The sequence below is a fragment of the Lepisosteus platostomus genome, chromosome 9, assembly GCF_059453375.1.
Source record: "Lepisosteus platostomus isolate fLepPlt1 chromosome 9, fLepPlt1.hap1, whole genome shotgun sequence".
In the NCBI taxonomy this organism is placed as follows: domain Eukaryota; kingdom Metazoa; phylum Chordata; class Actinopteri; order Semionotiformes; family Lepisosteidae; genus Lepisosteus; species Lepisosteus platostomus.
The window spans coordinates 53,103,410-53,128,169 of NC_142619.1; the positions used below are offsets into that span (position 1 = coordinate 53,103,410).

The window sequence follows — 24,760 nt, forward strand, 5'->3', positions numbered from 1 at the left end:
CAACCCTGCATTGGAGGAAGTGGATGGATGGATGGATGGATGGATGGATGAATGGTCTAAGGTAAAGTAGCCCAGAGTAGAGTATGTGAAGAGTTTGTTTCATGTCATGTTTGGTCTAAGTCTATTTGCAAGGCTTTACCTTTTACACCATTTAGATTCCTAGTGGAGCGTACTACAGTATTGACCTGCTTTCTTCTCACCTCAGCAAAGGTCATAAATGCACAGATTTTTACTGTAAAATAAAATCACAGCCAGGTAATTGTTGCAGCTCTCTCTCACACACACACACAAACCTTTAGTGACAAAATGCCTTAGGCTGAGGCCTGAGAAGGGAGTTCATCTCCCAGTCACACTCCACCTACCTCTGACTAATCTGTCTGCCACTCGCATTAATGGTTCTCAATAAATAATTCAGGTTTTAATTATGCTACAAGTCTCTGACCTGCAGACAAAAAAGCTGGGCTACATGATGCATGGTGTCAATGGAATTGGATTACACCTCCAGCAACCCTATCAGTACTGGAATGATGAGCCTATATTTAAGGTATAACACTCAGAGCAAAAGCCATTTCACAATACAGAGCTGTCCATGGTGCAACCCAAAAATGATTATACCTTTCATTATCCACTGAATAATTCATATATGGCTTAAAACAATTGATTAATCATAAGCTATGATGGGGAAATAAGATGGGGTACCAAAAAAGTCTAAAATTTGGAAGCATTAGGTTGTGTGAAATATGGAGGTAAATTCTTGGTGCGTCACTTGGCAAAAAAAAATTAAATTAATAATGACAATGATGATAATAATTTTATTTTAATAAAATAGAAATGATCTATGTTTAATTTTTGTGTCCTGAGATAAAGAATATTTTTAATTAACAGAAAACAAATTAATACTTGCGCATACTGTACTGGTGACAGGACAAAATTAAAATGGGCCAATTACACATATTCGATTTTGATCTCCAGTTTATTCATCATTTTCCATAATATTATTGCAGGATGATTAAGCTTTGGTATTTATCTAAGCAAAGCTGGAAATCTTAATCTAAATCTAATCAGATTTTCTACATACTGTAATACGACAATGACATCTTATTTGCTTGCGCATGCACTTTATGAATAACTGAAGAATCAGAGCCCACGAGACATTGTGTACTAGAACTTTCCCAATCAAAATGGCCATTTTTTTTTCAAGTTATTTGTTTCTTCTGTATTTATATTGTACAATGGCAGGTACACAATCAAACAGATCACTCTGCCTTGTGTTCATTATCCATTGGTCAGTCCTGATTTAGCACTGACTTCCACCACCAAGATCTTTACAGGCTGGAGCTGGGTTGAAATATGCACACAGAATTGAAACGGGTGTAATTATGGGAGAATAATGTGCCTCATTATGGGGGAATAGTTAGGGCTATTAAACTGTTTTAATCAATGCGTCTTGGAAATACCACACGTATTAATCTGTCTACTAACACAGGACATTATAGCTTTCTACGGCTCCTACTTCCACCTGTCTTTAATTTCTACAGCTCTGTCCTTGCATCTTTTTTATTTTGTGATTAATATACAAAAAGTATTACGGCACTTCTCAGTAGTATCCTATTTTTAATTATCGAAGTGAAGATATTGTTTTTCTTTTGTTTAGTTTTTCTACAAAAAGTGACACCAACAAGGGGGCCAGGCAGAAGTACAGCACATGATATATTGATTATTCTAGTACAGACAAGCGGATGTAGAGGCTTCAGGCCTGTCATGTAACTGGCAATAGCAATAAGACAGGAATGCAATAATGAGTCAGAGTTTGTGTATATGTAATTTACTTGTTAGCATTCTGTTATTAAATCTGTATCATAATTAGACTCCAGTGAGCAGCATCAAATATACAGAAACTCTGTATTAATAGGAGAGGAATATTTATAAATGCACTAAACTGACGTCAAAATAATCCCAAAAAGGAAATGTGAATTTTAAGCCCGGAGATGGTTGGCCTCCGACTTCTAAAAATTAAATGTATTTTTTCTGTTTTTTTTTAATTGAAAAAGGATATTTCAAGTATTACTTTAAACAATCTGTTCGGCTTTTTGCTTTGACATTTGTCATTCCTGAAATATCTAGAATGGCATTTTTCCTGATAAAACAAAAGACCTGCCAGAGAAATACCGATAGAGCGGACTTCGTCCCAGAAACGCAACATGTGACATTACTTCTGTCTTACTGAAACTTGATAATGATCTCTCTTGCCGTCTACAAAACCCCTCATCAATAATTCACATGAACAAGCAGCGCTCAGTATTCATTGATAAACCTCACTGTAAATAAGAACTGAACACCTGGCATGAAATATGGGTTTTAGCAAAGATTTGTCTTCAGGCATCTTTTCGACACAAGTGCTAGAATGTTCTCATTGTTGCCTTCCTAACATAAAGAAGTTGTTAAATGACTGTCCTTCTTTTATTAATTTTGTTGGAACAAGGGCACAAGGACATTGAAGTAAAGGACAAAATAAAGAGAGCAAACTCCATTACTTATGATTTAATGGATGTAGCTATATCCTGCACTGAGAATGGTGTGCTACAGTCTCCAGTCATTACTGTTTCCATCTTGTTACCACGATAAGGTCTTGGGTAGGAAAGATAGTGAAAAAAACTGATTTGTCCCACTTCACATGGGCCCAGGGTGGTCACCACTGACACCAAAATATTGGTGCTACTGAATTGGTCCAAAGAAGACCAGATGACCAGTAACATTCCTGGGCTGAAAGCAATGTTCCACACTCACAACATGTTTAATCATTCCAGAGCACTTTACATATACTGTACAGTACCTTGCAACAGTATTGCAGTTTTCATATTTTTCTGCTATAAAGCTTGCAATCATACATTGAAGCAGCAATACTAATAGTAATATTTCTACTACTCCTCCCATTCAAAAAATAAAACCAAAACAAAATGAAAAATGAAAAAAGAAAATATCTAAACTAAATAAGTGTTCAAACCCTTTACTGTGCCAACTGTAAATTAATGTAGGTGCACACAATTACCTAAACAAGCCACATAATTAGTTGAGTGCCCTCTTTTTGTGTTCAATAATAATGGGTAACATGATTTCAGAATAAATACACCCGTCTCTGTAAGGCCTCTCTGTAAGGTAGTGAATTTCAAGCAACGACCAAGGTGCTTTTAATAAAGCAACTCAGGGATAAAGTCACATAAAGCCATAGATCAGGAGAACAGTATGAAAACAACCCTTAATATCTCTTTGAGCATGGTGAAGTCAATCATTAAGAAGTGGAAGGCATCCACACACAGCGCTGAACAAGCTGACCCTCCAAACTGGGTAGCACTGAGGAAAATGGTAAAGGACATCACTGTGAAACCAACAGCAACTTTGAAAGAGTTACAGAGTTTGGCAACTCTGAAAAAAGAATGGAACTGAAAAAATAATATAAACTCAAATCTGACATGGGGTTTGCAACAGAGCATGTACTGTAAGTGATACTGCAAACATGTGGCAAAGTCTTCTACTGTCTGAAAGAAATTGCCAACTTGCTGGTCTAGATGCAAAGTATTACATCTGTCTCAAGCCCAACAGAGTCAATACTATCCCTTTTGTCAAGAAAAGTGGCAGCAGTATTGTGTCAAAGTTCTGCTTTCAGAACGGGCACAAATAGTATCAAACAACCAGTGTGCAAAACTGGTGCAGACTTACCCAACACGTCTTGAGGCTATAAGTGCTGCCAAAGGTGCTTCCACCCACTATTGAGTTCACAGGCATTGAATACGTTTGCAGCCACATATTTTATTTTTTTCTCTTTAATTTTTGTTGACATTTACTGCGCATTATTATACACTTTGAAATCATCTGTCCAATTCAGACATTCAGACATTTGAATAAAATATGCCATTTTGGAATTTCACAAAGTGGGTCAGAAAAGGAAGGAACCAAATACCTTTGCAAGTCCCTATAGGAGTGGATACACTTCTTCCACTGCAGTTCCCTGTAGCAGCCCCACTGCACAGCAGATGTGGTGGAAAAGTGTCAGAATTGGACTCACCAGTTGAATTAAAGGGGAACTTTGGGCAGAGCACATAATCATCTGGTTGACATTCAGCCAGGACACACTGGGGTTAATCCTGTACCTCTACTTTTATGGACAGTTCTACAATCAGGGTGTTCAATGTTCAAGTAGCCAGCAGCTGATTTTAATAGGAGTGGATAAAGGAAAAGAAAAGAAACACAACATTTTGGCTATGGAGCTTTCTTAAGACACACCAGAAGGAACATTGTGCTTCTTTTCTTCTCCTTTCAGCATGGAAGAAACCAATACCTGTACCTTTGCAGCCCACACATGCTGACATAGCTCGCCACTCGAACTACCTCGGTTTAATGTCTCATCCAATGTATGGCAGCTCATACAGCATAATGACCTTTTTCAGCATATTGGGGCACTGGACTGTAAAGTCTGCACCGCTAGGAAAGAGTGAAACTACTGGTCCACGAACACCTCACACCAAAACAACCCGTGGTTTTCAGCGGTCTCAAATCCAAGTTCAGACCAGGCCTAACTTTCTCATTTCACCTTAATTTCATTCCAAATTAATAAATGGAAAAAAAACATTAAGAAAGAGTGAAAAACACAGTTGGAACTCTACTTGTACTTCTCTTTACATAATAAATCCCACTATTGCTTCCTTTTACATAATACATCCCATTATTCAGAGCTACGTTCTTACGTTGCCCTGGTAACCGAGTTCCAGACCGGTTTATTTTACTTTAGAGCAATTAAAGAACAGCCCACACTGAACTTTTGGATATATTATTGACTAAGGTCACTAAATATTTATAACCCTAGCCTGGCAAACAAGAAAACAAATATTATAGCCTAAGGCAATATCTATTCATTGGATTACAATACTTGTCAGCCTACCAACCCAAAACACAAGGTCACTGGTCTATAAAGGTCCGAGCAGCTACAGTATATAGCCTCTAGCTATATTACAAAATATTGTTTTCATGTCAGTTTTAAAAAGAAAGAATGAAATCTACATTATATGTCAGATCTTTAATTTATCTATCTCTCCAGACCATATGGATGCTTCAGCTTTAGAATCAACTGAAATACAGTATTTTGCAGTATTCCCTTCTTAAACATTCAAAACTTTGAGCTCTTTGCTTGAAGGTATTTAAGAGAAGCAGATCAAACAGACATATTGCAAACCTTTTTAAGAAAATAGATGTTAGAATAACAAGAAAACAAATGCCTTATTTATAATTGTGGCCATAGAACAATCAACCAGGTCCATGATCCATGATCCATTTTTTTAATCTTACAATTTAGTAATGATTTGAAATAAATGACCAATGTTTATTTTGAATTTAATATTTTAAAATACAGTACTAATGGCAAGACAGGAAGGCCTTGTTAAGTAACATTAGCAAAGCCCTACAAATTGCCAACCACTTTTACAGACAGTGATCCCATATAAGGAAAAGACAAGCTAAATTACATACAGTCTAACACTTATTTACTGTGCTCAGATTTATTCTGGCTGCACTATTAGATGATAAAAAGTAGTCAAATGACTACCAACGCGCAAAACTATAGCTCAAACCATATTTCATAAACTAGAAGTAAATTTGTAAAGGGTCATATAATACCCCCATTGAGTTTTTTAAACCTGTTTAGAAAATATCATCTTTAAGGTTATAATATTATTTAAACTGTAGGTGAGGTTACAAAAAAAAATAAAGACATGGTCTCTCCCCTTTTTATACCTTATAAAAGCAAGCATGTAAGACTAGAGAGTGCTCTCATTAGCACAGAAAAGATCCATCTGCACAACAAATGTGTAGGCACACTTCCTTTGTCCTCAGTTCATGGCGGTAAATATCATCCAGGGTGTGCAATAGCGCCAAGTGCCAAGCAAAATCCCTAAATTATATTTTAGTGCATGCATTTTACTTTTTTCAGCAGATTGAAATGCTGTAAAAATATAAACACAGGGATTACTATAAATACAATTATGCCCACAGGTAACAATAAACAATGTGCACACACAGTATTGTTACATTATAGTAAAATTCAGAGCTCTTAAAACAAGGAGATCTGTGTTGTTTGGCATTTTGTATAAGGAAACATACTATTACTGAAACATAATCTTAAGGACAAGTTCTACCCGATTTGTATGACTAGCCTAATTAATATGCATATTTCAAGAAAGAACAATTACTTAAGATTTGTGAACTGTCTAAAATTAAAATAAAACATTATTACGCAGTTCAACAATTTAGCCAACACCTTTATCCAATGCAAATCACATTCAAATGTAATTACTGCCGTACAAATGTATAGGTAATGTATAAAGCATTTTCTGTATTCACTATGTTTCAATGTGCACTTTACATTTTAATACTATGCCAAGGAAAAAATAAATACCTTGGAAACAGGACACATCATAGTAATTACTTCAAAGACTTGCTGTTGTAAATTCAGCTCTTGTTTGTGTAGCAGGGAGCAAACAAAGCACAGAATTGTTTGAACGCTTGTACCATCACAGGAAAATACACATTAATGTTAATCATATGGGTCACTCAAATACAGTGTAGTCTTACCCTCAAGCTACAGCACTATCAATTCCAGTTGTTTTTCCATGATCTTGAGAATTACATGTATTTAAGCAATGCTTACAATTAGATTATGCATAAGGATATAAGAATGGTAGCAAACAAGAGAAAGCCATTTGACCCATCTAGCTCCTTTGGTTGTCAGTAGCTAATTGATCCAAGGGCCTAACAGACCCTGTTTCTTCAAAGAAACGGGTTTATCGGCTTCAAATTCGTAGCTTGTTAATCACACAACCTTTATCACTTCATGCATAGAGGATCCAAACAGCACAAAGAAGATATTTACAGTATGTGCCAAATAAAGGAAAGGAAAATCAAAACTATGCTGTAGAGAGGTTAGCAGCATAAAGACAAAGTGCACAAAATGAATGACTGGACACACCAGTAGAAGACATGTTTAACAATATGAAGAAATCTATTTTCCAACACTATCAGCTTTGATGTTTCTCTTTCATCTAGCACAAATATTTGGATTGTTGTATTAATAAGGTATCATAGCAACCAAAAATCCATTAGAATTTTCTACACCTGCTGCAGGAATTATAACAAATTGCCTTTATGATCATGAAGAAATCATAATTTATTTGTGATTGTATAGGCTATTAATTTAAAATATCATTTTAAAAATATAGGTTAGCTCCATAGTATTATTGAATCATTTGCAATTAATTATAATAGTTGTTGTCTTTCAGTACATAAAACATGTTCTAACTGCTCATAAAAAACTGTGATTTAAAAAATCTGTTACTTATTCACATTACAGACAGAAAAGAGTAATATCATTTAGGACAAATGGTAAAAGCTTCCAACTGCATGGTAAATCTTATCATTGTATCAGGTTCTGTGCAGTAAAATAGAAGAGTACCCACTGGCGCACCAGACTCCAGAAAGTAGTAATAATTCATTGTATTAATAGTGTTTTTGCATCCCAATGGATCCCAGTGTAATTTTCACCTACACTATAGAAGCAAACCCCCTTTACACACCACCCACCTGGGTGATGCATGACAACCATTATTAGCCAGCAGCCCCACTGCACAGCAGATTAGGTGGAGAAGTGAGAAATCACTTCGCCAATTGAATTAAGGGGGAATTTTGGCAAGGCCCATTGGTTCAAGCCCTGAGTGGAATTGAGCCAGGACACTGGGGTTAACACTGCTCTTTCTAAACGTGCCACAGTATCTTTAATGACCAAGTAGTCAGGACTTTTTATTTTTACAGTTAATCTGAAGGACACTACCTCCTACAGCACAGTGTCCCCGTCACCATTCTGGGGCCTTGGTTTCGAAATCCTGGTCATGTGGGAAACATACCACCTACTACTCTATCAAAACCACATAAAGCAGCAACTTAGTTTTGCTTTGGTGTGAATAAAACAGAAAAATCAGACAAATCGAAAACAGAAAATAAAACATTCTAAAAAAACAGAAAAATCCTAAGTATATCAGTATTTTATTCAAAAATTTAAAGTTTTAGTAACAGTCTTCATTAGGGATACAGGCGACTAAGGTTGAAAATGTAATCAGAGAACTGTTTAATATATAAGACACTATATATATCTTATATGACATATATGACAATATACAGTATATGGAAAATATATCAGAGCACGGTATAATAAATTAAATAAAAGCCAATATTTCTCCTCCTGTACTTGTTTGGAAAATGGAGTCTGGAATGGCTTGGAAAGGCTTTAGGCTTCCAGTATTTTCTTTGGATGCGAGGATGGAGATTTCCCAGGTGCATTTTATTTTGACTGAAAGAGCGGAGTGGTGGATAAAAACTCCATCATAGAATCAAAGTGACCAGCTTTAAAAAAAACAACAACTGCAAATTATCATCACGAGATAGGTCTCTATTCATGGATTTTATTTTTGTCACCATATTTCTATGGTGTGCTAAAATATTGATACAATATATTAAATATTTATTTTCAATGTATGTTTGGATTTCTTATTTCTGTACACAGGTAGCATTATGAAAAAATCAGATGCATTATTTGAACCTGGAAAAAATAACATACACATAACAGGAAAAAACAGCTGTACACTGCAGTGGGTATCAGAGCTTTATAAAATATTCATGACTTTTGGCCATGGATTCAGAACAAAAACAGATGGGATACAGTATATCCTTTATTTTCCACATTGTTTAAAAAAACAAACTAGAAACATTAAGTTTCAAGTGTATAGAACCTGCTGCAATAAATATAGGATTTTTTTTATTTCATTTTAATTAATTCCATCTTTAAATGCATTTTTAAATTATTTAATATTACTGTTTTTGTTTAATATTTTCATTCTACTCTTTCAACTACACAAATTGTGCTTACAAATTACTATTCCTGTAATTGATAAGTCCACATGAATTTGTGTCCTACTTTCTCCTTAGATGGTATTTCCCAAGAAATCCTTCTCCAACAAACAAAATGAGTCAGGAAAGACTTACAAAAGCTATTCGCAAGAAAGAGTTGAGAGAAAAACCATCACCACAGCACTAAAACCTAGAGACTACAGGTATGGCACTGTGTAACATTTATATTAACCCTCAACACATTTTGTGTTTTTTCTCGAAGGATAAGTTTTTAAGTCTGACAGTAGGTTTTTCCTGAAATTGTAATTATAATAGACAATCATGAAAAACAACATGCAAGTCCAATACAGGAATAAATTAGAACAGCGGTTGTTGAATAAAAACTCAGCTACTCTGGAGGGGCCTTCAGATTATCACAAATCTTAAAAATAAACTTCCCTGTGTTATATTGTAACTGTCTCTGTCAGACAGACTGAATGGGTTTTATTGTAGAATCGAAAAACAGAGGCTCCTTAATGATGATCATACATGCATTCCAATGACCTCTTCAGATTCTACTTCCTCATTGCCCCCGTTGCTTCCCTCTCACTTTAGCCTCCACTTGCACACATTGAGTTATAATAATAATAAACTTTATAGTATATAGTGCCTTTAAATGTGACTTCTAAAAGTGCTTAACAGAACGATAACTACAATGAAAAAAAAATACAACATAAAGTACTGAACTGTATGCACAATGAGAATACACAAAGAAAGGACACAGTGCATGGGGTTACTGAATACAGTAGGAGCAGAGGGGTAAAGAACAGAACCAGTTATGTAAAGTCTCTTCTAAAAAAGAAGGTTTGAGTCTGGATTAGAAGGAGGTTAGAGAAAGTGACTCTCTGATTTCTGTGGTGAGAGAGTTCTAGAACTTTGGGGCATAACAGGAGAAGGCTCTGTCACCCATAGAGTGTAGACAGGCTTGGGGGAGAGTTAGGAGACCAGAATTAGAAGAGCAAATGTTGCAGGGTGGGGAGTAGGGCGATAGTAGCTCAGACAGGTACTGAGGTGCCAAGCCATGCAGAGCCTTATAAGTGAGCATGAGGGTTTTAAAGTACACACGGAATTTGACCTGAGGAAGCCAGTGCAAGGACTCCACGATAGGAGTAATGTGATGACTTGCACTAGACTTGGTCAGGATTCTGGCTGCCAAATTTTTGACATACTGGAGTTCTCAGTTTACTCCTCTCATCTTCAGCCCCCTCTATTTCTCAAAGAATGGGAGGTTTCCCATAGTCTTTTTGATGTTAAACTGAACATATAAGGAACTGCTGCATCTTTAATGCATCAGTTCTAAAACACAGAATACAACTGTATTTTTTTTCCCTTCCTAATCATTTTCTAGGTCAATTTTCAGGCCATTAACCATTTATTAGGGGCAATCCTTTCAATTTCTCCTTTATTAACACATCCTAATTGATTTTAGCCAGTGGGAAAATTAACGAGGATACATCTAGTTTCAGGACATGGCCTTTAAAACATTTTTCACTCCTTGACATAGAAATCAATGACTAAATGCTCTTGTAATCCCAGAAATATACACCTCTCGATATCCCTTGATTCGTGCACATTTTCTTGTTTGTTCTTAGATTGATTTTAACTAGATGCATCTCATCAGTAAAATCTGCATATATGTCCGATGTCACACTAATTGTGTGTTAATCTGCTTCTTACTCTTGAATATAATGTATAAAAGGAAATGCTTTTCTCAGTCAAATTAACAATAGAAAGTAATCTTTAAGACCCAGCATGTCATCTGATTTCAGAGGCAAGATCAGACTGAATCCTGGCCAGCCACATCCTGCTTGTTCAGTGGGTGTTGGATCATATCATCTGCGGGAGCAATAAATACAAGGACCCCTGCTATTTAGTAGAAAAGAGGGCTAAATAATTAATGCCATGAACACAGAACAAAAATGAAAGACAGCTTGGATTTTTAGTACTCCTCTAGGATTTAAACAGGAACCCAGCTGCAGTGTTAGGTGTTCTTAAATGACATGGAAGTCATGTGTGTATCAGCAATTCTCAGAACGATCTACAGTCTATGTGAAAAAAAAATGTAGATATTAATAAGTGTAAATAGGGAGAAAATGTCAACAATTTTTAGAAAGGTTCAAGAAAAACCTTAGCTACTGAAGCATTCTTGTAAGGAAGATGTTGTTAACCAAACTGTGACAGCTGATAGTATGGAGTAAGGGTTGCGGGAACCTCAATTCAATGCCACTATCTCGCCTGTGTTCAGAAAAAAATCAAGGAATATGAATATACTCTGGGTCCACAATAAGTGGGGCTTAGAAACATTCTGTCTCTTCTTCCCACCTTCTGCCCAGCCTATGGTGATAACAAAAAGTCCAAAAACAGACAATTGAGTTACTGCTAGGCATTGGCAACTGTTCTTGGGAACCAAAGGTAAATTGTATAACAAACCCATAATAGCAAATATAATCAAAACAAAAATACTATTACTAGACCAATTTAATGTTGTCTGGAATTTAGTATCATAATACTTCTTTCTACAGTACATAACAAACTTATCCTTAAATAAAAAAAATCTGAGATTGAAGACAGGAAAGCAAACATTTTCTTCAGTCAGATATCACATTTAGTATGCTCCAGAAGTCAAGTGCAAAGCACAAAAATGTTAGCTGCATCTTTAAAAATAAAATAAAATAATAAATTATATAGCAGAAAGTACAACAATGTTTTAAAATATGAGACAACAATGACACTTTCAGCAGTACATAAAGGCCTACTACTTGTGGAGAAGTGCCAGCTTTTCTAAATTAAGCATCAGGTGTTTAACCAGTACAGGACAGACAGTATTCAAACACAAGTCGGCAAATATGGTCTTGATTTGCATCATGTGATAATGGAGGTTCTGAACCCAATGTGTTACAATTCAGTGTGAAGTTATTTATACTTGAAATCAGGAAACTGAAATAGCTGCAGCTTACTGTAAATAAAATAAATTCCCCCTCAAAGAGCTGGTTGTTACTTTACATCAGTAACCTATGAGAGTAAAGTCGACTTTATGAAGAATCACTTGCCTAGGTTAGGTTATTCTAAATGTTGCCGACACAGTTCCTTTTGTTTTCTCTACTTTGTTTAATTGGACATCAGCACCGATCATTTACAGCTCTCTGTGATCATGAGGACACAAATGTTCTTTATTTAAACAAGAATAGCCAAAATTGTTTAAAGTGATTAAATAACAACTGAAGAACATAAGGGATTATCCACATAGAAACACAAAAATGGATAATTGCAGTTTATTTACAGCATATCTTCAGGGTCTACTAAATATCAATGCATCCTCATGCACATAAAGCACTACACACAAAATGTTGCTGTCTGTAATCCCCTGGAGTGCTGTTGTAGAAATTGTATAGCAGTCCATAAACAACTGTTGGAATTACTAAATGCTTTGTACAAAGTTTCACAAATCTGGAAAATACAACAGTGAAAGCCATTTTCAGTTTTCATATATCATCAAATAATCATATCATTTATACTGTAATCACTCAACTTAAACCTTGATGTGCTGGCAAGCAAGGAACACCTACTGTATCCATTTTTAATTTTGCACAGCATCAGAGGAAGCAAAAGTGCTACAGTATCTTACAAGCAGGACATTGATCCGAACATTTCAGAAAGCAAAATAGCTGCAGAAAGTGCAATGCAAGCAGAGCCTGTAGAAGATGAACCATTCAATGGATTAAGTCCAGATGGGCTTAGAGGAAATTTTTCATTTTCATCTGAATTTTAAGTGCAGTTTGGCTTTCTGTTCCATATATTGAATCTCCTGGAAATAAGCAAAAGCTAATATTAACAAGTGGTAAGTACAGTACTGTAGGTCTGATTTCTGGGTAACACAGGTCAGACATGACCAGAAAAAACAATATTACTTTCTCATCTCATTAGATGATGTGATCTCTTAATTTCAGAGAAAAAGACTTAAGTCATGTGCTCAATTCCCCCCAAACAGAAGACTCCCCTGCACCAAACTTGGACCAAAAGTGGCATTTGTATTTATCACATGATGAATATGAAAGGAGTGTGCAGCAACACAATGGTGATGATGAAGGTGCTGCATACTTGACTTCCTCCTCTATTCAGAGTTGCTCTTCAACAAGATAGTTGGGATTGAAGTCACGAAAACTTGGCAGAAGCTGACATTTGGATGGTGTCAAATGGGTGGTAAAGGCGGTGGTGTTGCATACTTCGGTGATAAGATATAAGTGGTGGAGGAGGCTGTGATGCATGAGGGAGTAGTACCCAAGGTATGTGGGCTTGTGGCGGGGGGTAGGAGCAGTGACTTAGTGTCTCGAAAAGTCGATACTTTATGTTTTAACTCATTGAACATTACTTGATATGGGCGTAAATCTTTCTTCATGCAAAACATTGCAGATGTCTCTTTGAGTACCTGATTCATTTTCATTGTAGCTCAATTTGTGAAATGTCCCACATTATTTGATTTTCCATTTACTTTTTCATTGCCAATTGTACAGTATATACATACATTTTGCACTGAAATATTTCACGTAAATCACAACCCTACTATATTAAGACTGCATCACCATACTGAAAGTATCAGTTTTATCACTTTGTAGCCTGATCTTGTCAGCTCAGAAATTGAGAAAGACCCAAAAGTTAAGGGACTGTCTCCCTGTTCGAAAAATTAATCACCAAATTAGAAGAGAATATTTTCAGCCTGAGGATTCCACAATAAAGGAAATCAAAATTTCCTAAAATAAACAAGACATTAAACCCTCTATAACACAGTTCAAATGACTTAGCCAGAATCTGGTCTCCGAGACCGATCAGAAAGAGGTGCTCTCGCATGGCACAAGCTTAGAGGAAGAGGAGGGAGATGGTGTTCCTTCTCTCTCTGTCTCTCCTGTCTTCTTCCCTGATCTCCCCCTTTCTTATCTGTCTTTTTATGCTGTTGATACTTCTAATGATTTATCAAAAAGTTAATTAACAAGAGTAAATCAGAAAATTCCCTTTGATCATTTGTAATGACCTGTTTCTCAGCCCACTTAAGGGTAGGTGGCAAACGTTAGAGACAAATACCTCTAATGATTCTTATTGGCTTGAGTAGAGCAATAAAATGTGAATGGCTAAAGACACATTACCTAGCTGTAATATGATATTTGAATATATTTGTATTTTGAATGGAGTGTGGGGGAGCTTAATGTTATTTTTGCCCCGATAAATCTTCATCTGCAAGTACTGCACAGAATTACCATTACAGTTGGAAGCACTGGGTGATGCCTCTCTAACCTGTCTTTGATAAAGAATTACTGTACCTGCACTGGAGCTCATCACAGGAGAGGGTGGCAGGTAAATTCAACTTTTCCAACTTTTCCAACATAACTGAAAAGCTCATTCACTTAAAAGTTAATCACAGTTTAAAATAGATAAGAGATAATTATTATTGTTGTTGTTGATGTTGATGATGATGATGATGATGATGATGTTGCTGCTGCTGCTACAGCGCTGTTTATTTCAGAAGTAGAGGTGGGGGGAAGATGTATTCAGCATCACTGCACCAGCACCTAGTGAATTCTTGTGCCAGCACGACATTATACTGACAGTTTTGCTATTACAGTATTTGTTACCGCCTTATTGTATTTTGAAGTGCAAAGCCCTTCATTAAAAATTAAACACTTCTTCAATTACAGTAGTGTAGTGAATCTGCTGCTGTAGTTCAGACTTCGAAGCTATTTCCCCACTGGCATGCTGCACTTCAGTAAATTCAGCAGCTGCTTTCAGCAAGAAGAATTGTGTTGTGTTTCAGGATGATGTACAGCAGCAGGTCAACCAAAATCTCCTAAGCTACAATATACAGTGATGGCATTCCCTGCAAAATAAATCTTATTAGTTTCTTATTTCGTCTTATTGCTATTTTAGTTTTTTTTGTAAATTGGAAATTACAATTGATGCCTTAATATACTGACAAATTTCAAACACTTGACTGAGACTCTTCACTACACCTGAACAGAACCACAGCTAGTGAATTTTCACAGTTTTTTTGTACGCAGGGTCTTCTATTGATAAATTACTGTAATTTTACCTCCACTGAAAATGTTTATACACATTCTAATTGGGTTATATATGGTAGGTTGGATATCTGTCAAATTGCCCCACCTCTTATTTCAGGATTTGAATTTGAATGGGAGATGAAAATTGCAATAAGAAATAGACTGAATTAAACAAATCATCTTGGATAAATACTTTTAAATTAGATTTAAATCTTACAGTTTTCTAATCTTGAATGGTAACCTTTAATTAAGAATCTATATAATAATATAACATATAGTTTAATCTATAACTCTCTTTAAAGTACAGGAGAATAACATTCTTTTATAACAAACCCAAATGTTCATTAGGAAATCATGAAAGGCTGACCAGTTTAAAAATCATATTTTGTGACATTAAGGATTTCAACATTAAGATAGAAATTACATCGCATTGCACTTTGAAATTGCTCATAAACCCAAGCAAATTATTGTTATTCATCATCTCCTAAGAAATCATTGCAAGAACTGTCTCTAAATCCAGAGAACAATATAATAAGGGAGATAAAAATAAATCAATCTAAAGATCATATGTGAACAACCAAATTCAGCAGGGACACTTTCTGTTACTGATGAATCCCTTCCTAGAAAATAATTATATTTAGCTGCAAAAGGAAAAAAATGGCCAAATGACTCATCTCTACATTATCTAGAATATTAAAGGCTCTGTTCACAAAGAAAGGGATTAATCTGCTTAATCAAAATAATTGTCCTACTGTTCTTTGTAAATCCAACCAAAAAAAGTTTCTCAATCTTAAGCTTAAAAGATACAGTAGATCTAACTTTGATTTTTCAGATTTTTAAGTTAGTTGTGAGTTTATAAATTATGGACAATCCAGAAAACAATTATGAGCTCAATTTCCTAATTGAGAAGTTATTTTATATACAGTATGATTGTATGCTGTGAATTGAGCTGGGTGAACTCCAGCAAACGTTTTGTTAAATAAAGTACTCCAATACATCCACGGTGCTTATAAAAAATACTAATCTATGCTCTACCATTGACTTACAGTACCGTATTTGCCCCTGAAGGGTCAGACTTAGTTTTCCAGCTTTGTGCTTAGAGATACAGTATGTAGGTTTGTCTGCTGTGGCTACAGGATGAAACTGTTCTCCACTGATAGGATTAGCAGTAACCCTCTAAAAATGTTAACTATCAAGAGACATTTCCTTGCCAACAGCACTGCTTACTGATACTCAGTTACACCACTGGCATGGCCTGTTCAGAAGAGAGCTTGTGGCTATTCTCTCCCACCTGTTCCACCAGATGTCACTTGGAAATGATGCATGGATTGATTTAGAATGAAAAATGTCAATAAACCTAGTTATTTTCTCAGCATGAATGACTGGGGTGTTTTTATTATGAATGAAATATTCGGTTTATATATACGGGGTATTATATAATATATATATATATTTATGCAGATGCCCAAAAGGAACTCAACACTCAGGCATAATAAAAAAATTAAGTATTGTAAAAATAGTTATTAAACAAAACAAAAAGACGTAATAAAATACTAATTAAACAAAATCACAGAAAATATAAACAAAAATGCAAATCAAAATACTTATCACAACAAGTGATAAGTATGAACTGATAGCAAAGCTTGGTTGGTTGTCTCCTGTTGATGGTGTTGGCAAGTTGGTATGTCAGATGTTCAATTGTAAAAAGTCATTGTTTTCCTGAAGTTGTGCCTCTGTAGTCACAGAACTCTGTGGTCTTGCATTGTCCTATTTTGACTATGTGCCAGATAATCCATACTTCCAAATTGGCTTGCAGTGAATTAACTTTTGGTTCAAGGATTTCATTAAGGTATTGCTGAGTAGTAAGGCTGACCTACATGTTTATGATAATGCATACTGTATGCCTTCTTACATCATCTGATACCACCACTTGGCTGGAACAATTAAGCAGTTAGCATAATGGGCACCACAACATCTCTAAACTGGCTCTAAAAGGTTCAGGCATTTTTCAGATCTTGATTATTTCTTCCTAGATTTTCTCAGACTGAAAACTACACAGATGGAGGACATAGATGTGAGGTTATTGGGACAGCACGGCCATCCTCTTCCTTACAGGATATAGCTTGTTACTGTGGTTTAGCCTTTGGACTGTTGAAGCAAAACAAATCTCATTCTATGGACAGCTGTTTCACAGACAGGCAGCTTTCAATCCAGCAGCCAGGCAACTTTAATTACACAGCCAGAGATGGTTATATTCAGTGTTCTTGAATTAACTGAAATTGTGCCTTTTTGCATGGCACTTACAGGGGTTTCCAAACATCTAATTCCAGCAATTTCATCTTAGCTCAAAATACATAATAAAAGCACCTGACTTTCTGTGATATCACAGAAAAATCGAACACGAAATACTATAAGCCCTACAATCAATCTGAAGAATATTTCAAATGTAAATAACATTATTTAGGTACCCCGTGAGCTATTGATGTGAAGCTTACACTGCAGCATTTAATGTGTGTGAGTGTATACAGTATATATGAAGTGATGCTGGATTCTGTTGGATCCTGAAGCAAATATGTTAGTCTCAGCCCTAAATCAATGGGGATATTTTTGCCTTTTAATTTTATATCAACATATTCTGGATCGCGATCCTGAACACGAGGTTGCCAGCTGGATTTTTAGATCTACTATATGGTACGAATGTTATATGTGTTTAGATTATAGTATATTTCAACTGTAGTAAGTTATATTCACACAAAAAGGATGGAAATGCAAGAGCTGTAGGTAATGCAATTACAGATTTGACGCTTTGTTGTTCAGCCCTAACAAATTCTACATATAACTACTCTGCAGAAAAACATTCATATTTCATTCTGGAGTTTCAATACTGGTATGCAGGAGATGGACACTACGATTTTACAAAGACGCCTTCTTTTTCTCTTAAAGCACATTTTTGCACAATCTAGCATTTTCACTGACAATTCTTATATGCAACAAGTACCGCATCTGTTAGTGACAAAAGATGCAATAGCATTCACACTCTAAAGTGACGTTGTTGAGCTCTTTCGAATTCACTAAGGTTCAGAGACACAGTACCAGATGGCATTGATTTCACCAGGCTCTCTTCATGCCAACCCAACATCTTCTGTATCAACTCTCTTCAGAACTCAGAGTGAGTGTGGATTCTGAGTGAAGTGCCAAGTACCTTAAGAGAACCTTGCACATCTGCACCACGCAGTCATGCCCGGAAGCTACCAGCTATCACAAGGAATGACATCTGCTATGCCATACCTTAAAGCTCATAAGGCATACTAAATTGTATTCAAGTTCTATATACTTTACCCAGTAGGCGACAGATCAGTTTAATATGCAGCGTTCCTTGATATGTTAAGATTCCTAGCTATTATCCTTTCATTAAGCAGCAGCACACTGTGCACATGGGTGGTCTGGTACTATGGAGTTAATGACAGTGTGAGGCAACTTAGCTGACAAGTTGATAGACTGTTATACTAAAACAGCTGCATAGATAGCTTGTTAATTTCTACTGGAAGTATTAAAATCTGACATAGTGTATTGCTTTAGATACTCCAAGCTAGAGGCATCCAAATCATTTATTCCTGAAAAACTGTGAACTCATTCCGACATGTTCTCTATGGGTTTGACCAGAGATAATTGCAAAAATAATTACTGTGGAATTAAACAGACAAAAGTGTTGCTATTTGTAAAACTTAAAATAAACTCTTGACATCAAAACAAGGAAGGGGAGCAGTACTTTGTACTCAGTCTTTTGTACTCAATAAACACGAGGGGATTCATTTGCTGGCTGAATTTCTTGCAGGATGTCCCATGCACTGTTACTGTATGAGTCTGTGTTATAATTAGAATGTGTTATTTAGCTTCAATACCAGCACATTTAAAATCAGTGAAGACTTTGCTATGCAAGAGAGAGAGAAAAGATACAGTTAATAAATGAGTCAGGTTTGCAGATCTAAAAAGTATAATGACTAGAAAACACTATGGAAGCAAGTAAAACGCAAACATATTTAGATACAATTCAAGACAAGCACTTGGCTGAAGACATGTAATGTAGATTTTAAAAGTGTTCTATAAGTGCTTAATATTACATGAGGGCAGCACAGCACAAAATATAAATACAATATACAGAAGGATGCACTTGAAAGGGCTGCTTATAAAAAATATTGCCTTTTAAAGAGATGAAAGAGCTTAACAGATTTAGTTATGAACAGAGATGACTATGAAGGCCCCTGATGCAAGTATTCAAATGATCCAAAGGTATCTACAAAGTCAACCCAGTGAACTTCTTCAGAATAAAGAGTGAAACAAACCAGAAGACACAAATCTAAACTAAGTGGAAGTCCAATAAAAACTGAGAACAGCAGCAAATTCATTACATAATGTGTTGTGGGACCCTGGAACAAGGAACTCTGCCATGTTATTAATGCTGTCATCCTTGGCTCTGTCACGAGACAGCTGGATGGGATTCTTGGATCAGTTCACTTATTACCAAACTGACCCAATGGCCTCCTCGTGTTTGATACCTTTCTTACGTACTTATAGTTCAATTGTAGATAGTGTCTGCTTGTCTGTTCTATGGAAGTACTACCACAGCTCAGTTAAAATTCAATTTGTAGAGTACAAATGGAACAGAACAGCAGAAATTGTGGGAGGATGAAGACTTGAAGACTTTTGACAAAAGCCTCACACCTTTGCAAGGATTACAACTTCCAATAATGATCTGATTTATGATTTTATTAAAAATCTCAAGGGACCTATTTAATATTTTATTTATTAATCTTTTAATAAAGAATTTATTATGGTTTGGCAGTTCGTTAGGTATTCCCTCTTATCCTTATGAGCCCTGTAATTTCAGTGCAACAGCATTGTGGGACATATAATTAATACATAAAGTATATGCCCTGCCAGGGAATCTTCATTGACATGCACAATAAGATTAATTGAGCCAATCATACAATACAATTTGCACATGGCTTATTAAAATAAGTGACAAATGTATTTTAAAAGATCAAACAACTATTCTTTAAGATCTGACAAGCTTCTGAAGGTTTCATAGCTTCAGGCAGTTTAATCTAGAGCATCCTTTACACTGTCTGATCTATTGTGCCAAAATCCACTACTGTATGTCTGATTCAGTGACATTACTATAAATATACAGATAAATACATCTGTGAGCATTAAGACTTAAAAAATAAAAATGTTAAGTACAGTAATTATTAGATATTTAATCAAACACTATATGTTATTCCTAACACCAGCTTCAGTACAGGCAATATCACTCTGCAACTCACAACTGGCAACCCACTGAAGCTGAGCTGGTGTGAGCCTGGTCAGTACCTGGATGAGAGACCTCCTGGGAAAAACTAAGGTTGCTGCAGGAAGAGGTGTTAGTGGGGCCAGCAGGGGGCGCTCACCCTGCGGTCCATGTGGGTCCTAATGCCCCAGTATAGTGATGGGGACACTATACTGTAAACAGGCGCTGTCCTTCAGATGAGACGTAAAACCTACTGTAGGTCCTGACTCTCTGTGGTCATTAAAAATCCCAGGGTGTTTCTTGAAAAGAGTAGGGGTGTAACCTCGGCGTCCTGGCCAAATTTTCCATTGGCCCTTACCAATCATGGTCTCCTAATAATCCCCATAAATGAACTGGCTTCATTACTCTGATCTCCTCCCCACTGACAGCTGATGTGTGGGGAGCGTTCTGGCACACTATGGCTGCCGTCGCATCATCCAGGTGGGGCTGCACATTGGTGGTGGTGGAGGGAAGTCCCCATTACCTGTAAAGTGCTTTGAGTGGAGTGTACAGAAAAGCACTATCCAATCATATATACCTACTGTATATATAAATTATTCTATACTGTATATATAAAGCCTTTAGGCAAATTTCAAGAGAATCACATTGCGGTGAGCTGGAGTTATGAAGGTTAAGAATGAATGTAGAGCACTGTATTTATTTAAAGTGTATGATTGTTTTGAAACCAAGTGAATGTTTACAGTACATATAAAGGATGTGAGCTGTCTTGTACTGGATGAAACTGGTTAGACATTGTTCCAAATAAATCCAGTGCAACAGCAAGACATATTTCATCATTCATTAAATCATCTTTGCATGCTTCTTGTGCAGGATCATTGTAAGTTATATGCTGTGGGTCTTGTAACTTTCCTTGCTTTACCCATAAGCATATTAGGAAAATGTTTAGGAAATAATCAAAATGATTCAGGAATCATGCATGTATGACCTTATGTCCCATTGACGTGGAAAGCAAAAAAAAAGTTGCTACAAAAGAAAACCAGAAGGCTAGGTGGAATCTCCATCTCCCTATCCCAACAAAAGCACTTTTTTGATCAGAACACAACATCAATGTAAATTTACATACAGGTAATAGCCTTCCCATACATTGTCTTTCCTTGCACTGAAGTGAGATATCTACTCTTGAAATGGTAACATTAAGAGGGTCTTTAACCAGCTCTACTTGAAGCTTACAGCCAGCTCTACCCCCTGGACACTTACTGGGGAGAATCCTGTAATTTAAATCCTACAGATACAGTATAAATGCCCACAAAAGAAGCAAACTTACCAAAATTATATAAGATAATCAAATGCACTCACCTCCAGTGCCCTTGATCTGTTGAGAAGAAGCTTCTCTATATTTCTGGCTGCACTTTCCACGAGCTGACTGGCGTTATTTGTTTCCACACTGTAGAGCTTTCTTTTATCCGTAAAGATCTAGAGAGAAAACAGTGACGCCAGTTTTATAATCCAAAAGTTTCACAAGTTTACTATTACCGGTGATTGGCATGTTTATAAAAAGACATTACATTTCTAGAATTCTGTATACATACCACACTATATTTTTTTTTCTGTTCAAGTATAAACACAATAATGTGTCCTTTCCATCTGACAACCTTATGGGAATCAAGGTCATTTCCTCATTTACTGGACCTTTATTTTATCACTGTAATTACAGGAGAGTGTGTACAGTAACAAATCCAGAGCTTTTTCTTTGAAGAAGAAAAAAGTTTTTACTTTAAATTTATATACCTTCATATTTTAAAGTATTCTCTAATTTCATCGTTTCATGGTGAAGATAACAATGAATCTAAACTCAAAAACAAGGGATTGAAGATTATTCTTGTAGTCAAGTTGCTACTCTAAAAGCCCCTCGGTAAAGTCTCTCAGAACTCTTATAATACAATTTACATACCAGGAGACTGGACACAATTAATTATCTATAGCAAACAATGTCTAATTCTGTTGCAGGATCCCATGTCTAAATTCACCAGTGGTGTGTGTAACTCCAGAATGACCAGGTCTTTTTCAGTGTTAAATACCGTATTTGCTCATGTCTGTGTAGAAGTCACCAGTTAAGTCTCCATCAAAATGAAGGTACGTTTGGAATCTATCAGGCCTTTAGTGTTAGAGATCTGATTAACACTTTAGATTAGGAGTAACATAGAAGAACTTAAATTTGATCATAATCAGACTCTATTATCGATTAATTAGATGTTGATAAAAACTTTAATCCCAACCATATCCTGAGCCAATACCTCTAAACCTAGCAATGTTTTAATAGATTATTTGTAGATAGTTGTCATGGAGACCTGAACTCAGACTTACGGTATGTCTGTTACCCATGGTGTTGGATCACTTAAATTCCAATTCTTGACTAAATGTACAGTGCCTATCATTTTATTTGATATAAAAAAAGATACAAAAGGTAAATTCATGTTACAGCATTAGCCTCGGGAAGGTACTCAAGCAGTTTCTTGTTTCAAAAACAAAATGTTTTATTGCCCCTCTATTTAGTGGACAGGGAAAACCATTCTGTGACAAGAAACCTTTTTCACTCCCCAGAGTGTGACTTTAATCTGGGAAAAGCATGTAAATGCAGGAATACTGCAGGAATACACCTGCATCTCAGGTGTACACAGTGGATTGTGAAGAGATTGTCAAATCACAATAGAACACATTAAGAAAGAGGATTTGCTACAATTCCTAGGGTCTACAGATATACAGTATGTGAGAATTAAAAGAAGTGGAACTTGAATGAGTGCTTTACAGTGCCATAACAGAATTAATTCTAAAAGAAAATTAACATAATTCACAAGAGATGGGAACTAAGGACTACTGTACTGTCTGTATGTACCATAAAGTTTCAGAAGAGGGGTGGATATAACAGAAATACCATTTTGATTCCTTGCTATTTTTATAATTTAGATCAGGGACATTTCATGTTCATCATGACATAAAGCATTTGTTAGATTATACTGAAAGACAAGAATAATTTAATCAAAATAAATGTAATTCAATGATTCATCCCACCCCATTTTAAGATTCAGTACCCATTAAGCAGTACCTGGTGCGGTCATTAAATTACATGTTTTTAATAATGCAGTGTTGATCTGTAAATACATAAATAGAATGTAGCCTAAATTTCAAAATCTGCCCAAATAAATCGGGTGATAGGTGCAAAGACTGAATGACCGACAGGAAGGGTGAATAAGTATGGAGATCAGTTTAAATAGTACAAAATAAAAGTAATTATTAAATTAAAAATCTAATATGAGTTAAAAATGTAAGAATTTGCCCATTCTGTCTTTTCTTCAACTTAATAATGCATATAAACAAATGTACTACATACATTAAAAGCTAAGTATCCTTACGTAAAGTACCCTTAACCCTAAGTCTTCTTCTTCTTCTTTGCATTTTCCCACTTATGTGGGGTCTGCTTGTTTGCACCGATTTTTCCACTTCGTACGGTCTGCGGTGTCTGGGCAGGTGACTTTTGCGAGGCGCATTTTGTCTTTCAGCCGGTCCAGCCAGCGCGTAAATGGTCGTCCATGGGGCCGGCGGCCTTCCACATTCAATTCGAGGGCGTCTTTGCCACTGATGTGTCATTGCTGCGGAGCACGTGTCCATACCATCGCAGGCGCGATTCCCTCATTTTCTCAGTGACTGGGGCGACTTTGAGTGTTTTTCGCACCTCTTCATTCATGACATGGTCTAGTCTTGTCAACCTTTAACCCTAAGTACCCTAAATTACATAGCCTTTTTAGATGTGAGTGAAATCAACAGAGGCAGAGGTGATTCATTTGCAACCAGCTGTGGTTTGGGTCTATAGAACACACTCACACCAGGGCCAGTTTTCCCAGAAGCCAACCAACTTACCAGTATGTCTTTGGACTAAGGGAGGAAACTGGAAACTGGATTACAGGGGAACATACAAGCTTCACACAGATAGCGGTCCAGGTCTGGAATTGAACCCAGGGCCCAAGCACTGCAAGAAAGCAATACTAACCACTGCACCAATGTGTTAATTGTCTAGTCTTGTTAATCAGAATTTGACTGAAGCACTGAAAGAGGATTAGGTGGGAGGGTGGTTATATTAAAGTGATTGAAAGCAATTCCATTAAAATGCTTCTTTTTCCTTATTTGCATACAGTGAAAGTAATTCATAAAACTAATGATAGTAAATAGCTTTTACCAGTATGGAAAATTCCACAACCTCAACTGCTGGCTAACAATGTAGGATTGTCAGCGTGAAAGACTGTCATCTTCACATGATTAAATGTGTCGGTGTCTGACATGCTATTTTTTATCATTGCTTATTTAGTGTACATATATGTTATGTCAGCAAAACACGGTTTTGAAATCTGGGAGTAATTGTTTTCTCTGATGGCAACGCAGGTACAAA

At 36.2% G+C, this 24,760-nt stretch overlaps 1 protein-coding gene across 15 annotated transcripts in view; it reads right to left on the reverse strand.

Annotated features, from left to right (window-relative positions):
• cacna2d1 (calcium voltage-gated channel auxiliary subunit alpha2delta 1) overlaps positions 1 to 24,760 on the reverse strand; it is a 240,725-nt gene that overhangs the window by 173,173 nt on the left and 42,792 nt on the right. For all 15 annotated transcript variants that reach the window (XM_088645537.1, XM_088645538.1, XM_088645536.1 and 12 more), the window contains exon 3: positions 21,676 to 21,792. In XM_088645537.1, the coding sequence (XP_088501663.1) occupies positions 21,676 to 21,792 (117 nt within the window). The remainder of the gene's footprint in view (positions 1 to 21,675; positions 21,793 to 24,760) is intronic.